This window comes from Myotis yumanensis, unplaced genomic scaffold, assembly GCF_028538775.1.
Source record: "Myotis yumanensis isolate MYYU_CA2020_CCGP unplaced genomic scaffold, mMyoYum1.0.hap1 SCAF_19, whole genome shotgun sequence".
Classification (NCBI taxonomy): Eukaryota; Metazoa; Chordata; class Mammalia; order Chiroptera; family Vespertilionidae; genus Myotis; species Myotis yumanensis.
This window is the reverse complement of record NW_027223770.1, coordinates 4,592,810-4,609,489: the sequence shown is the minus strand read 5'-3', so window position 1 is coordinate 4,609,489 and position 16,680 is coordinate 4,592,810. Positions and strand designations below refer to the sequence as shown.

General features: G+C 44.3%; 1 protein-coding gene across 3 annotated transcripts in view; it reads right to left on the bottom strand.

The window, feature by feature from the left end:
* Positions 1-12,084, bottom strand: part of CIT (citron rho-interacting serine/threonine kinase) — a 161,518-nt gene extending 149,434 nt beyond the window's left edge. For 2 of the 3 annotated variants that reach the window (XM_070400230.1, XM_070400231.1), the window contains exons 1-4: positions 12,055-12,084; positions 11,256-11,363; positions 10,081-10,222; positions 2,752-2,927 (exon numbers count right to left, since the gene is read on the bottom strand). In XM_070400230.1, coding sequence (XP_070256331.1) covers positions 2,752-2,927; positions 10,081-10,222; positions 11,256-11,351 — 414 coding nt within the window. In that variant the 5' untranslated portion in view covers positions 11,352-11,363; positions 12,055-12,084. The remainder of the gene's footprint in view (positions 1-2,751; positions 2,928-10,080; positions 10,223-11,255; positions 11,364-12,054) is intronic. The other variant, XM_070400232.1, reaches the window with a different exon arrangement.
* Between the last annotated feature and the right edge of the window lie 4,596 nt (positions 12,085-16,680).

Here is a 16,680-nt window from a genome sequence, read left to right as displayed (position 1 = left end):
GCGGGGGAGAGCAGTTAGGGGTGACCAGGCCAGCAGGCAGAGTTAGTTAGGGGCGATCAGGCAGGCAGGCAGTAGCGGTTAGGAGCCAGTGGTCCCAGATTGCAAGAGGGATGTCCGACTGCACATCCCCCAAGGGGTCCCAGATTGGAGAGGGTGTAGGCCAGGCTGAGGAACCCCTTCTACCCCCATGCACGAATTTCGTGCACTGGGCCTCTAGTATATAATAATAATAATGGATCATAACTCACTGACTTAAACAGTTAAATGTAAGTCTGTACAGTATAAATGAGTTGAAAGTTTTATGAGGAATGGCTATTTTGATAGTTTGAAAGCACCTTCCTACAAGATACTTAGGTAATTACAGTGAAGCAGCTTGGCAGATACCAAAGTGAACATCATCATGAACATGACCAACTGAAATTGGGAGCCACCTGCTGGGATGCAATAAAAAGAACAGAGCATCTCAACTGTGATGTTCCTGCCCAAGATCTCTAACCTGAATCCAAACATCAGACAAATACAAATTTTACAAAATAACTGGCCTGTAATCTTTAGAATTATCAAGGTCATGAAAGTCCATGAAAAATTAAGGAATTGTTCCAGATTGGAAAAGACTAAAAAGACAGGACAACTAAAGGCCAGGTGTGGTCCTGGACTGGATCCTTTTGTTCCAAAAGACCGTGGGACCACTGTTGACACTTGAATGGGGGTCTGAGGATTAGATGCTAACAGTGTATCATTGTTAATTTAAAATAAACGGTCTCTGACCCACTTCTCACAGAGCTCTGGCTGGGTGGGCTGGCCGCTCCTAGGTGATAGGTCTTATCTGCAGGACACTACCTCTCCCTCCCTCCTCTCTGCCATTTCCCTTCACTCAATCCTGGTGCTGGCATCTCTCTTCTAATGCCCTTAAATTCCAAAGCCTCAGCATGGCTCAGCTAAAGACCCTGCTTTTCTTAAAGTCACCCTCTTAAGGAATGGATGAGCTTTAATATGTGTATGATTTTAGAAACCTCCCACCCATACCTCACAGGGGTCATCCCGAGTCATTCACCCAGAGGAAGGCACACTATCTGAACTGCAGTGTGGGATGTTGGATTACTCTGCCTTTACATGTACTATTTCCATCTACGAGGTAAGCATCGCGAGGTCGGGACTACATCTAATGCCTCTTCCCAGGACCTAGAAACACTCCAAACACAACAGGTGTTCAGGAAGTGTTTATTGGTGACAGATGGTACGTAGGTGCTAGGAGGCCGAGTGAGCATCTTCCACACCTCTCTACCAGACGATCTGCCACGCCTGCATTGTTCCTTTCTGGGTAGGAACACTGCATTCCTAAACACTGGCTGCATCACTCTTGGACTCGAACAAGCAGCGTCCTGTCCTCCGCTGCTCCTTTGATTGCAGACCGCACAAAATCACTGAGGTCCTCAGACTCTGATCCCAATCTCCTCCTTCCAAAAGCCTCAATGATCCCCAGCCGTCTCACAGATTAAACTGCCATTCCCAAAACTGGTTTAGGGGTAATGGGGAGTTACCATTTCTGTTTGGGATGTGAAAAAGTTCTAGAAATGGCTGTAGTTACACAACACTGCGAAGGCACTAATACCAATAAATTGTATCTTTAAAATGATAGATTTTGTTATATATATTTTGCCACAATTTAAAAAAAAGGTTCTTGAGGTTTCCCATCAGGATGGGTACCCCATCCTACCCAAACATCCTCATTTCTTCCCATTCCCCAGTCTATTCTAAACCATTAAAAAAACCTAAAAATACAAACCACATCTGCATATAGCACTCCCGGACTCAGGTCTCCAGAAGGTCACACATGCCGCACCTGGCACATTCTCGTCACTTCTCTCTGCCCAGAACCTGCAGCAGCAAATGTCCCCTGGCTGCCCCTGGCTCACCACATCTCTCCTCCTCCATCATCCAAGGATTTGCTAACTGCTCTCCCTCCTGTGACGCTTTAGCTGTTTTAGCTGGTAAGCACCTGCTTTATATATTTGCATTTTTCCTCTGCTTTCCAAGGTTGTTTTAATTTAAACCCTGAAACCAACAGCCATGGAGCTTCACTTCCTTGTGCAGGCTTCCCACGAGCCAGATACACTACCAGACACATGATGTGCACTCGAACGTCTGTAACGAATAAATTACTCTCTGAACTCCAAGGCTGATGGCTGTCTCTCCAGAAACACAGCAAAGGAATCAATATGTCTGGAGCATCAGGCTTGTTTAAAAGAAAGAAAATACCACAACCACCGAGATACCTTCTGAACTGCTCTCAAACAAGCAACTCCCTAGCTACATAAGGATTTTATTTCATTTCTTTAGAGGCGTGTTTTTTAAAATCAAATATACCTGCCCACAGCACAAATATATAAAATGTGCACAAAAGCAAATGCTGACTCACCTCATAATGTGCATATCTCTAAATCCCTAGCTGACAGTCAGGAAAGACCTTAAACTCGCTAATTAAAAGGCCAAGTTGGTTCTGAATAACACACAACTATAAAAACAAGATAAAGAAAACCAGGGGAGTTTGTGAGCCTTCAAAATGAGTCAAAATCAGTTCAAGAAAAAGAGCTAAGGACACGAGAGACCTGTCTGCCCGTGCAACTGTAATTAATGAGAGTCACAGAGGAAAATGTGCTTGATCCCAGATGTCAATTCAGCAGATTAACATCTCTGCAGCGAACATTCTGGTACAGAGAGGGGAAGGGTGTGATGCTAAAATGCTCCTACCTGCTCCTGGGCCAACACGGCCTTCTTCTTCATCACTTTCATAGCATAGATGTCCCCGGTGGCTCTCTCTCTTACCACCTGCACTTCAGCAAAGTGTCCACAACCCACCAGACTTCTGACTTCAAAGTCCTTCGCAGAAGGCTGGAGCTCCTGCAGCTCAGCGATGGTGTTGGAATCTGCAAACATAGAAGAACGACTCCCAGGTAAATAAAGAGCTTCGAAGACCTGCATCTTTATGAAAGCCAAAAAAGAAAAAGGGTTCGTATGCCCTCTCTCACTGTCAAAAGACATTTAGTCACTTATCATCAGCATGAATAATTATAAAATCAGCACAAAAGTGTTTTTATATGTTAAAATTAAGGGCTCCAGAAATTCCAAAGCACAGTTTCCATGGCAGCTATAATTTGCATCCTGTAGACTTAGAAATAGGGGAAGGAGAACACAGATCAAGCTTTCCTTCCTCCTGTCCAAGGCTGCAGGGCAGTGTTTGGTCAAAAATGCTTGTCCACAATTAGGTCAATTTTACAATGAACACAAGCAACATGACTCCCATTTCAACCAATGTTGGAGTTGGTTTCCGGACCATTCCATTCTGACAAGTGCTCTGCTCAGTTTTCTCTCAGTGGCCCATGGATTGTGTCAGTAATAGTAATGCCTTCCTTGCCTTAACATGTGGCAGTGCTACCAAAAAAAAAAAAAACACACACAAACAAACTTGACATGTCACAGATCTGGAAGAGTTGCAGCTGTCTTTTTCTTAATGTATAGTCTTACTCCTTTTCCTAGTGCAATCTTTCTGTTGGTGTCTCAGTTTGCTTGGGCTGCTATAACAAATACTATAGATATTTGTTTAAACAATAGGCATTTATTTCTCATCATGCTGAAGGCTGGGAAATCCAAGATCAAGGTGCTGGCATATTCAGTTCCCGGTGGGGGCCCAATTCCTGGCTTACAGACAGCCACCTCCTCACTACGTCCTCATGTGACAAAGAGAAAGGCAGCTCTAGTTTCTCTTTCTCTTCTTGGAAGCCCCATCCTCGTGATCTCCTCTCAATCTAAGTACCTCCAAAGGCCCCACCTCCAAATGCATCCCATGGAGGGTCACAGGCTCACCATAGTAAACTGGGCGGGACATAAACATTCAGTCAGAGATCTTCAATGTATGGATAAGGACTAAACAAATGGATGGCAGGTTTGGAATCTAACATACATCTTTTTTAACTGAAAGAACACTAGGCTGGAGCATCTCTGAATATGCAGCAACTCTAATGACCTGCAAGAATGGAGGGGACCAGCTGTGACTGACTGAAAACTTAATTCAGTTCTGCACATTATAGGGAAACTGCACCGTATACAGGGGTACACTCCAAAGAAAAACACATAATCAAAATTACCCTGGAGAATCCCTCAGACAGGGCCACCTTGAGGACCAAGAGGCTGTCTTGCAATCGCAGAGGGACACTGGCGTCCTCCGGGCACTGGAGCAGATCGCCATTTCCGTAGGTTGGCCACGGACACAATTGGAAGATAGATTTCTAGAGTTACGTTCAGCTCAGCAGATTGTTCAGACCATGACAGGGACTGAGTCCAACAAAAGGAAAAGCCATTTCATACCCACATTCACAGAGTGGCATATTGATGATTAGCCAATGCGACTGTAACTGCTGCTACCCACCCCCTTTCTTTGTTGCATGGTTGGAATTTAATTCCTTTGCATCAAAGGCACTTATGATGATCTCTGTTGCACTGAGTGTTTTCCCACCACAGACCCACCTCTCACATTAGCCAGTCATCCTGAAAACACCTGCCTTCGGTCCCTTGGGGAATCAGGCAAGAGTGGTAGGTAGATCCCCATGAATTCATCATGACCATTGTAAAAACAAATAAAAAATAAAAATAAAAAAATCTAGAGCGCCTACACAGAGAAATCCATGCAGAAGCAAAACTGAAAGCTGAACAGCATTTTCCTTTTACCCTGACATCACAGTGCCAACCCCATCTTTCTTCCCTGTCCCTTTCCAAGTTTCTTTCAGATCAAGCATTTGACTTTGAATTATAATTCCCCAAATACGCTGGCTTGCAACTCTCTGGGTTGAACCCGATTTCATTATTGCTCCCACACAAGGCCAATCTCTCTTGATTCCCTGTTAGGCCTTGAGCCCACAATTTGCTTACAGCATTTGTCCAACTTATTAATTTAGAGTCTGTCACTGCCAACCACCAGACATCTCAATCACACAAGCAGGCAAACTGCTTACAGGCAAAACCACCATGATACTCTCAGAAGTCTAAGGAATCGTTCCAAATCTCAATGCCTTTTTTCAAATGCTTTGGATTGTTAAGGTGAACAGGTGAGACTCTAAACTCAAGTCTACGACTATTTAAAATAGTAAATCTTCACAATTTCTCTCCCAATTAGCAGCTTCTGCAACTCCAAGACCATATTACCCTTCGCCCCTGCACATGGAGTAGCATGGAAGAGCCCGGTGGGTGCTGACTTCTGAAGGGGAGATGAAGACCGGAAGCACTGTAATAGAATGCAGTCAAAGGATGATCTTGTCAGATAAACATTTGCACCCAGAAAGCAAAAGCCACCACCTCGGAATGCACTGCTTCTTTTCTGAGACTTAGTAATCCGACATTTCAACTTCTAGGAACTCGAAGTGCTTCACAGAAACACTAGCACATGTGCTCGCAGAAGATACGTATGAAAATGTGATGAGCACGCTTGTAACAGAAAAATAATTAAAAACAACCTAAAGGTCCATCAACGGGAAAGTCCACCCACATAAAAGAATATTAGGCCCTTGTTTAAAAGAATGCGGTAACGTTCAACCTCCACTAGAATATATTGGGGGGGAAGGGGGGGTTGTCTGTTTTGGTAACTATTGTAAACCTAGAATGGAATCTGGCACGTAGCAAATGCCCCATAAATATTTGTTGAGTAAATATACTGCTAAGCCAGTGGCAAGACATTATACACATATGTAAACGATAATACAAACGGAACCACTTTAAAATGGAGCCGGAGCTGCAAAGCCAGAGGAACTGTCTTACACCGCTTCTGTCTCAAATCTTTGGAATGTTAAAACAGAGCAAAACAACATTTGGACTGGGCTTAAGCAACCTGGTGTCCCAAAGAACTGTTTGCCAAAAATAACAAAAAAGCAGTTATTATGACTACTGGACTGATGACTACTGGACTGAAATTTTAAATATGATTTAGAATTCACATCGCTATGCTATGCTATCTGCACCAACAGAAATGCCTTCCTTCTGTTGATGCCATCCACCCCCTTCCCTTCCTCCTAATACCCATTGCTCCTCATTGGAACACTATTTGGGCTTTGCCTGAACCAGTGATTCCCAAATAACTATTCTTATTGATCTCAAATAAACGCTTATGTTTCACTTTCTAATTTAACATATTATTTTTTGTGTGTAAAATTAAACACAAGTAATGTTAGAACATGCATGGAAAGGGCTGATAGATACTACAGTTAATTGACCGGGGCAGAGGGATTCGTAAAACTACTCTCTTTCCCTTTCAATGTGCTTGAAAATTGCTATAATAAATATTTTATAAGGACAAAAACATTGCAATACTATTAATAGTGGTTATCTCAGGCAGGCAAGATTTTGAGGGATTTTTCTCTTCGATCTTTTATATTTAATTTTGCATTATGTTTACTATTAGGGGGGAAAAACTCCTTCAAGTTATAATTTGTCCACAAGTATTAAAGTTGTGAACATACAGATTTTACCTATGGTGAATGTAGATGAATGAGGGTAGAATTTCAGCTACTATCAACTCACCAAGAAATTCCCAACTTTGGCAATTATGAACACTTTTCTATGTTTATTTTAATATCACTCTTGCTGTTTATTTTTTACACAAATTATGAGACACTATATTTAAGGTTTGGCGACTTATTTTGTTCATCAGCATCATAGTCAGTCAACCAATATTTACCGAGCACCTACTATGTGTCAGACACTGGGGATAGAATAGTAATTAAGAAACAAAAATTCCATCCCTAGTTCCCAGATGCTAGTTCTCTGCCCTCCCTTGGCCCATGCTAGGGGCAACACTTTAGTATATAGGGGTATACTTTGTCTCATTTCCCCCAATAGTTCCCAGAGAAAATCTCTATGACAAGATTCAAGAAACTTAGGCAATAACAGCTGTTGGATCTTTCTTCCCATGGGAAACTGAAGCTTACATTCTGAAACAGAAACTCAAAAGGGAAGGGGAAAAAAATACTAATGCAATCATCCTTTTTCAATCATAGCCTCTCAACTATACTCTCCAGGAGGCCTCTTCAACAATATGAAACAGTTCCCTGAAAGAGAATTCCATTAGAAGAATCTTCATTTCACTAAGCCTAGCCCCGTGATTACAGAATGAGTTGAGAAGTAACCAGAGAGCAGTCTCCAGACTAATGAAGGTGCCTCTGGGTGGCTTGGTAAGTGGTGAATTCGTCTGTCACATAATTTCCCTTCCCCTCCCACTCCCTATTTGAGAATTTAAATATGCAAGAAAATAAGGTGGGAGTTTATTCAAACAAATACAGAATAATGAGCAAATGCCCCAAGTACATTTTAAAGTTAAAGATATATTAAACATCGGTGGAGGTTTATGACTATCATTATTGGGAAACATTTATTGTCTCTATGTATCAGGCAACATGGTAAACCTGATCATTCAATCCCCACACAGCCTTATTAGATATACATTTTCCCCATTTTGCAGATGAGGAAACTGAGGACAAAGTTCACACATAAATACCTAAAGTTACTGTACTGAACATACACTGATTTTTAAAAATATATATTTTTATTTATTTCAGAGAGGAAGGGAGAGGGAGAGAGAGATAGAAACATCAATGATGAGAGAGAATCACTGATCGGCTGCCTCCTGCAACACAGGACACCTTCAGTCCACAGGCCAATGCTCTATCCACTGGCCAAACCAGCTAGGGCCCATACACTGATTTTATCTATTCAAAACGCCCAGCTCCTCTGGGTACATGCACATCCCCCATTCCATGAGATCCTGGTAATCATGGTGCCCTGAACCCCTAGGCACCCAGATGAGGCCAATCACATTGACTGGTCAAGGGGTGGGCAAACGACCCAAAGCAGAGCCGATTAGAATCTTCCCTGCCACTGTAATAATATACATAGTGAGCCCTAACTGGTTTGGCTCAGTGGATAGAGCGTCAGCCTGCGGACTCAAAGGTCCCAGGTTTGATTCCAGTCAAGGGCATGTACCTTGGTTGCGGGTACATCCCAGGTAGGGAGTGTGCAGGAGGCAGCTGAATCAATGTTTCTCTCTCATCGATGTTTCTAACTCTCTATCCCTCTCCCTTCTTCTCTGTAAAAAATCAATAAAAATATATTTAGTGTGTGTGTGTGTATGTATGTATATATATATATATATATATATATATATATATATTGAAAGATAAACGTCGGGCAGGGTATGAGAGCCAGTCTCTGAAGGTGGTGCCCAGTGACCCATCTCCCCTCAAATTCATGCCCTGTGTAGTTCCTGGCACGTGGAACATGAGCCACCATATAACACACTTCAAACAACAGAATGCAGCCAAATAGATCCTAGACCCCTTCCCGGCCTTAGCTCTAAGGAGGCCTGGCCACTTCTACTTCTGTGCTTTTGGAAACCTCCAGCTACCATGTAGGAAGTCTAGACATCTCTGCTAGAGACCAACCATACAGATCAGGGGTCAGCAAGCTTTCCCTTAAAAAACCAGATGGTAGCCCTAACCGGTTTGGCTCAGTGGATAGAGCATCAGCCTTCGGACTGAAGGGTCCCAGGTTCGATTCCGGTCAAGGGCATGTACCTTGGTTGTGGGCACATCCCCAGTAGGAGGTGTGCAGGAGGCAGCTGATCAATGTTTCTCTCTCATCGATGTTTCAAACTCTCTATCCCTCTCACTTCCTCTCTGTAAAAAAATCAGTAAAATATTTTTTTTTTTTAAACACAGATGGTAAATATTTCAGGCTTTTAGGCTTTGTAGGCCTTTCAAGGTCCCAATCACCACTACTCAAATGCCACTGTAATGTGAAAGCAGCCACAGACAATGCCTAAACAAATGAGAGTAGCTGTGTCCCAGTAAAATTTTATTTAGAAACAGGCATCCTAGGCTGTAGTTGGCAGACCCCCTGAGGGAGGGACCACACAGAGGAGCCGTGGAGAGCACGGAAACCCTGAGACTTCAGGAGAAAAAGGCCCAGTCACCCCAGAGCCCCAGCTGAGGCCAGCCTTCTAGTCAACATGTCAGCGTTGGGTGAGCCATCTGGACATTCCAGACCAGGAGAGCCCCCGGTGCCTGAAATCTTGGCCAACATCACAGAGAGAGGAGGAATCCTGAGCTGAGCCCAGTCAATCACAGAATCATGAAAGGTAATACAATGATCATCACTGGAGGCCACTAAAGTTTAGGGTAGGTAGTTACACTGCAAAGTCATGTAAGGCAGGGTTTCCCAAACTTGGCACAATTGACATTTCCAGCCCAATAATTCCATGTTGTGGAGAACTGTCCTGTGCATTGTAGGCTGTTTAGATGCCAGTAGCAATCTCCTCCCCAGTTTTGACAATCAAAAATGTCCCCAAACATTGCCCAGTGTCCCTGAGGGCAAAATCACCACTGGTCGAAAAAGACTAGGGCACCAGCAGCCAACTTCCCCAAGTCAAGCAAAGTCAAGAACAAGGTGTGGGCAGGGCCAACTTAAGCCCTTCGGCTCTTTTGCTTTCATCAGCCCCTTCCTCCATTAAAAATAAAATAAAATAAATAAAATAAAAAATTATATATATTTTATGACCACAGTGTCATAATGAATATAATCATAATCCAGAACCATTATACATTATTTCTATATTCATATTTTCCTTATGACTTTAAAATAAATTAAGTTAAAATAAATTAAACTTATTCAAATTAAATATTTGGGACTTAAGCGTTGTGCCCACTATGCCTAATGGAGAAGTCCACCCTGAGTGAGTGGAGGACTAGACCAGAGGACAATATTTAAGTCCCTGGAACCAGCCATGCCTAAAGTTTAACCCACCCTTGGATTTCTCACTTACTGGCCTACGCTAGTTGGAGATGAGTTTCTGTCACTTGCAACCAAGAGGCCTGACTTATCCGGTCTCCCAGCTACAACAGGTGGAACCTGACCTGGAAAAGGGTCCATCTAAGAGCAGGATTCTTACCCACTGTCAGCAACTACTAACTCATCTGCCTCTGGCATCCTTCCAGGTTTCTCTAGCAGGACAGTTTTCAAGAAACAGTTCTCCCAACTTACACTTCCGGACGAAGTTGCTCACGTGCTTCATCTTCATCAGAGCAGGCTGGCTGCATTCTTCAAAGAGAACAAAGAGGGCATCTAATATCCCTTCTCGGGAAAGAGGAGACATCTGCTGTTGAGTCATCAAGGGCGGTTTCCCCTAAAAACAGCAAACAGCAGATGGAGACACTGTCAATAATGAAAAGCTTTGATCAATAACATCCATCCACACACAGTAAATTACAAGCCACCAACTTGACTAACTGCTCACGACACATGCTAACAGCCCGATTCTGTGGCTTCATTCTTTAAAGAGACATCAATTGACAGTCATTAAGTTATCACTTGCACGATTCCATTACTGTGGGTTTCTTCCACCAGCATCCGGGAAGGAAAACTTCACACAAACGCCATTAATTAGAAAAGATCCTTCTTTCTTAACGGTCTGAGGCTCACGGGAACATTTATTCTGGACCCTGCTGGCCCTGACATGTCTCCTACAACAGGGAACAGTGATTGCCATATCCTTCACGTGTGCCCAGAGGTTTATTAATATAACTTTAGTGTCTTTAATTCACTCAAACAATCTAGAGTTCGATGAATGGAGTGACTACTCTAAAGCTAAATTTATTCCTGATCTGGAGCAACAGTTGCAAACTGGCAGACTGTATTTAGCCCGCAGACTGTATCTAGCCCACAGACATGTTTTGTTTGGCCTGTGGTGTGTAAAATAATTTGAATTATCTGCCAATATTGAAAAAAATCAGATTTCACCAAAAAGGTGGGGGAAGGGGAGATTTTTGGCTTCTCTTAAAACACTGGCAGATCTAGCCGCATTGCTCCATACCTCTGCCTGCTGACTTTGAGCTGCAGCTGCGTGAGAATGGGAATTCTTCCATGGTCGGCAAACTGCGGCTCTCGAGCCACATGGGGCTCTTTGGCCCTTTGAGTGTGGCTCTTCCTAAGCCTTAGGAGTACCCTAATTAAGTTAATAACAATGTACCTACCTATATGGTTTAAGTTTAAAAAATTTGGCTCTCAAAAGAAATTTCAATCGTTGTACTGTTGATATTTGGCTCTGTTGACTAATGAGTTTGCCGACCACTGTCCTAGGCTGGTCTCAGTATTGTAATAAAAACAAAGATGAGCGGCAAGGAAACAAACTCGGGTGAGCGGAGTTGGCAGCCTGTTACCTGGAAGAAAAGATTCAGCCTGGAGGCCCGGGCGGCAATGGGCTCAGCAGCGCCAGCGTCCAGGTGACTCCGTGCTCCATACTTGAACTTCAACATCTCCCCAGGGTGCTGAAGGGAGACAGGAGAAGGTCAGGTGTGAGAAGGACGGGCTGAAGGAGCCTGATCTTCCTCAAGGTGTCAGGGATAGGAAGGCAAAGATCAGCCACCACGCACGCGCCTTGGGACACTCGGTCTGGTGCGGGCGAATACAAACCAGATTTGTGCTCACTGTGAGCAAGCCCTGTGCTCACCGGAGAAGGAAAAGCAGCCCAAGCAGAGGGACCAGCCAGGGCTCAGCTGAGGTTCTGAGGCGGGACCTGGCCTTCCCTGACAATGGCAGGGAGACCAGAGGGGCTGGAGCGGAGCGAGAGGCCGCGGTAGCGGGTGATGGGTGGACGCCGGGAGCGTGAAGACGCTGAAGTTAAGGTCACACAGGCAGTGAGCGGCAGCCGGACTCCACTGGACAGAATGACGCACGTAACGCCGACAGGAGGCAGGGCAGAGGCCACAGGACCCTTCCTCCTGCCCGGGCACCCTCGGCCCCCAGCAGACCCTGCGGCTCCCGGGTAGAGGCGCGCGCACCGCCGGCCTGGCCCTCCGGACCCCGCCCGTCGACCCTCCGCAGCCCTGGGGGCGAGAGCGCCGCCCTCCCCGCTGCGGGAGGCGAAGTGGGATTGGCGTGGGTGAAGGGGGCCCTTCCGCTGTGTTGCGGAGTGGGGTGCGGGAGAATTGGGCTCGGGGGGGGGGGGCCCAGACTCACGCTCAGAGGACCCCGCCCGTCAGCACTGAGCTCCGCTGCCTGCCTCCCGCCGTCGCGTTTGAACACAGGGACGGGTGGGCGGGGCTCAACCGTGTTTGGACCAATCAGAGTACCCCTGCCTATGATGGACATCTGCGTATCAGCCAGGCCTCGCCCAGTTTCTTAAAGGGACGGAGTAAGTGTAAAGGGGAACCAATCAAATTGTTCCTTCCTCTGACTGGTGACCAATGGGAATCGGGGAGGGACTAACCCGGCAGAGCCGCTCAGGGAAGTTTGAAATTGGCGGTTAAGCTGGATGCCGTGTTCACCGACGCCCCGTGAGTGTCAGGGATCCCGGGGGAGTCGCCGGGGCGGCGTCTCCTGCTTTCTTGGCCACCAGCGAGGAGGAAGGCAGCCAGGCCTCCGCCTGGTCTTGTTTCTCAATCTTAGCTGAAGTCGAAGTACTTGTGACTTTGGTAAATCAGCTGGTTCTCCGCCTCAGCTAAGGCAGCCAAAGTTTTGAGTTTGAACTTGCGCCTGCCGCGGTGACAGCATCTTGGGTCTAGTCGTCCTGCAGGGAGTGGGTGCAGGTATGGAGACTGTCTGAAAGGATATTTTAAAATAAAAGGCAAGATACTTAAATAGGCACTTCACTAAGGAGGAAATCCAAATGTCCAACAAACGTATGATAAGGTGCTCAACCTCATTGATAATCACACACAAAAATAAGTAAATAAAGCCACAGTGAGACACAGTAACATGCAGGTGTGTGGGGGGTGGGGGGTCTGACTGTTTCAAAGAAGAGGAGCTACATGCATGCATACATAGCTGACGGGAGTGTAAATGAGTACAGTCTTGGCACTATTTGCTAAAATTGAATATATGCACAGTCTACAACTCACTCCTGGACATATATCTTAGAGAAACTCCTCATTGTGTACACCAGGAGACATGTACAAGAATGTGCAAATAGTATTGAGTGGTGTCATGGCAAGAAGACCTGGAAGCTAGCCAAATATCCATCAGCCATAGAAAGGATCATTTCTTATTTGCACTGTTTTCAAACAGCAATGAAAAGGAATAAACTGCAGCTAAACACAATGACATAATGGGTCTCAAAACAATGTTGAATGAAGGAAGCAAAACAATAAAATATGATTTATTAACATAAACTTCAAAAGTTGACAAAACAGTGTTGTTTAGGGAGGGATGTACACACAGGGGGTAAAACCATAAGAACTCAAAAGGCCAGGCAGTGATGACCTGGAGTTGGGATGGGGGCCTTTCAGGGTGTCTGGGGACTGGTATGATCTGTTTCTTAACCTGGGTGGTAATAAAATGGAGGTTTTCTAATTATTCAATTGTGTTTATATGTGCTCTATTTGTGTATATAAAAAAATTTAGGTCCTTTCTGTACTCTTCTAATCCCTACACTAGATAGAACTGAAAATGTGTTATCACATTCACACATGCACCACATAAGCACATATCAATACAAAACCAAAGCTACAGACTTGCTTAATACACTTTTTCCCCCCAAATATAACTGGCTACTCACTCCTGAGACAATATAGCTATTATTTATCCAGCCCTCCTTACTTTACCAAGCACTTTATCTCAGTGAATCCTTACCACAACCCTGAGAGGGAGGAACTGCAATGCATACTGTACACATCGAAGGCTAGAGGGGTCACGTGACGGATCTTGAGTCATTCAGCTTTAGGCATTGGAGCTGGGTTTGGAGCTCTGGGACTATATGCCTTCAAATCCTTTCCTCTACACCAGCGATGGCGAACCTTTTGAGCTCGGTGTGTCAGCATTTTGGAAAACCCTAACTTAACTCTGGTGCTGTGTCACATATAGAAATTTTTTGATATTTGCAACCATAGTAAAACAAAGACTTATATTTTTTATATTTATTTTATATATTTAAATGCCATTTAACAAAGAAAAATCAACCAAAAAAATGAGTTCACGTGTCACCTCTGACACGCGTGTCATAGGTTCGCCATCACTGCTCTACACAAAATCTGCTTCTCAGAAGACATTAGAAACTCTCCCAGGCCCTGCTTTTGTCCTGTTGCAAGAGCTGACCCAGTCCAGAACAACATATAGAAATAAGAAATGTTTCTAATGGCATGAGAGACTTAACAAAGTTTGTGGATGGTAAGATGAGGAGAGACACAAAAAAGGGTTGTAGGCAGCTCTTGCCTTGATATAAAGAATCTTAGGCCCTGGTTGGTAGTTCATTGGTTAGAGCATCAGCCCATGGACCAAAGGGTTGAGGGTTCGATTCCTGGTCAAGGGCATGTACCTTGGTTGCAGGTTCCCCAGCCCCAATCTATGTGTCTCTCTCACTTCGATGTTTCTCCCCCCACCCCACCCCTGCCCCTTTAAATATCCTCTGATGAGGATTTAAAAAAAAAAGACTCTCAGAAAAGCTGTGAATATGGAGCTAGTCAATGCTTCTGCTGATTTTTCTAGCCCAGCAAACTTAGTTTCCAGGTGTCTCAGACAGAAGTCTTTACCAGACTCTTTTTTTAAAAAATATATTTTATTGACTTTTTACAGAGAGGAAGGGAGAGGGAGAGAGAGTTAGAAATATCGATGAGAGAGAAACATTGATCAGCTGCCTCCTGCACACCTCCTACTGGGGATGTGCCCGCAACCAAGGTACATGCCCTTGACCAGAATCAAACCCGGGACCCTTTAGTCCACAGGCCGACGCTCTATCCACTGAGCCAAACCGGCCAGGGCTTTACCAGACTCTTAAGTCTTATTCTTCCTATATTAGAATGCAATGATAAACAACACCCTTTTGCATTGCCCTGAATCCTACTTTGATATCCTACTAACGTCCCAGTAGAACAATGAGTGGCCTCTGCGAATCCTTTGTGAAACAAGATAGGAAATAAGCAAAATGAAGAAAGAAACATAAAGCAAAAGCCACATTAACTGCCACTTTTCTTTCGGGGTAGTCACTGCACAGAACGTGTAGAAGGACAGAGAGTGAAGAGGACAATAGTGGCTGTGCCAATCCTAACAAGCTAAGCACTGCCAAATGGAAGGAACTGTCATTAGAACTAGACTGTTAGGAAGCTGGGCATTTGTTCTTGCACAAAATGAGGCAATGGCCACTTCAGTGCTGAACATGAACCCATGTTTGCTGTGACGGGGATTCTGGAAGAAGATCACCAGCGCTGAGTCATAATGAAGGACATTGTGATGTTCTTGCATTTAATCATCACTTATTCATTTATTTTTAAAAAATTATTATGCTAAGCACTGCGGCCACCAAAATGAAAAGAACTCCCACCTTGCCTGTTTCTGAGAAGCCGAGTGTGGTGGGGAAGTGGGGCTGTAAGCAAACAATAGTGAAGCACGGTGCTGCGTGCCTGTGGCAGGGGAGGCGACGAGGGCTACGGCAGCCAAAGGGAGGAAGGGCAGGCGGAATGTGACAGCAAATGCCCGAGACTTTAAATGAATGTGATCGCCCTGGAACATTCACCTGGGAGATGAAGCGAGCAGAGATGAGCCAATACACCTTAAAGAGACAGGAGACTTGACTACAAGATTCAAACTAGGTTGAGTGGAACATTAAGCACTGTACCTACCATCCTCCCAAAGGGGAGAAAAGGAGCCTGAGAAGCTAGCCACAAAGAGGCAAAGCTATTCTGGTCCCTTTGGGAAGAAAGAGTTCCTCGAGCTATTCTAGCTGCCAGTAAGTTCTAAATAATAAAAATAACTGCCACTAGCTGAATGCTCACTACCAGGGAGCCATATCCCAGGCATCACTTGTTCCCAAAAATGTGTTCCCACCACTGGTGTGAGAGATACTTTCAGGTCACATTTGTTAAATTTTACCCCGTGCCTGGGAAAACTGTAGCTAGTCCATCAAACCAGGTGTTTCACAGCTTGTATCACTTGAAGTAAGGCTAAAGGAGGTACTTAAGAAGAGAATGCACACTAGCCAGTTTGGCTTAGTGGATAGAGCATCGGCCTGTGGACTAAGGGGTCCCAGATTCGATTCTGGTCAAGGGCATGCACCTCAGTTGCAGGCTTCCTCCCGTGTCAACCGAGGCAACATGAGGCAACATCAATGTTTTTCTCTCTCTGTGTCTCTTCCCTTCCATCCTCGCTTGCAAAAGAAGAAAATGAGTGAATAAAGAAAATGTTAAGTTAATAGTAGTATAAGTGGCACATGAATATAGCTTATTTAAAATCATGAAGTTTGGAAAACATACATCATTTAACCTTTGAGTCTAAATTTATGCATAGTTACTGTGGCATTAAGAGCTAAGAGATGTGAAATGCTTTGTAAAATCTAAAGCCAGCAAACCACAGACTAGGGAAAAATATTTGTAAGTCAGATATCTGATAAGGGTCTCATATCCAGAATGTATAAAGAATTTTTACTCAATAGTAAAAAGACAAATAAACCAACTTTAAAATATACAAAAGATGTGAATAGACAGTTCTCCAAAGAAGATATGCAAATATGGCCAATAAGCGCATTAAAAGATGCTCAACATCATGAGTCATTAGCAAAGTATAAATCGAAACCACAATGGGATACCCTCCATACCCACTAGGATGGCTATAATAAATAAAAATAAAAACATGCAATGCCAAGTGCAGCTGAAGACA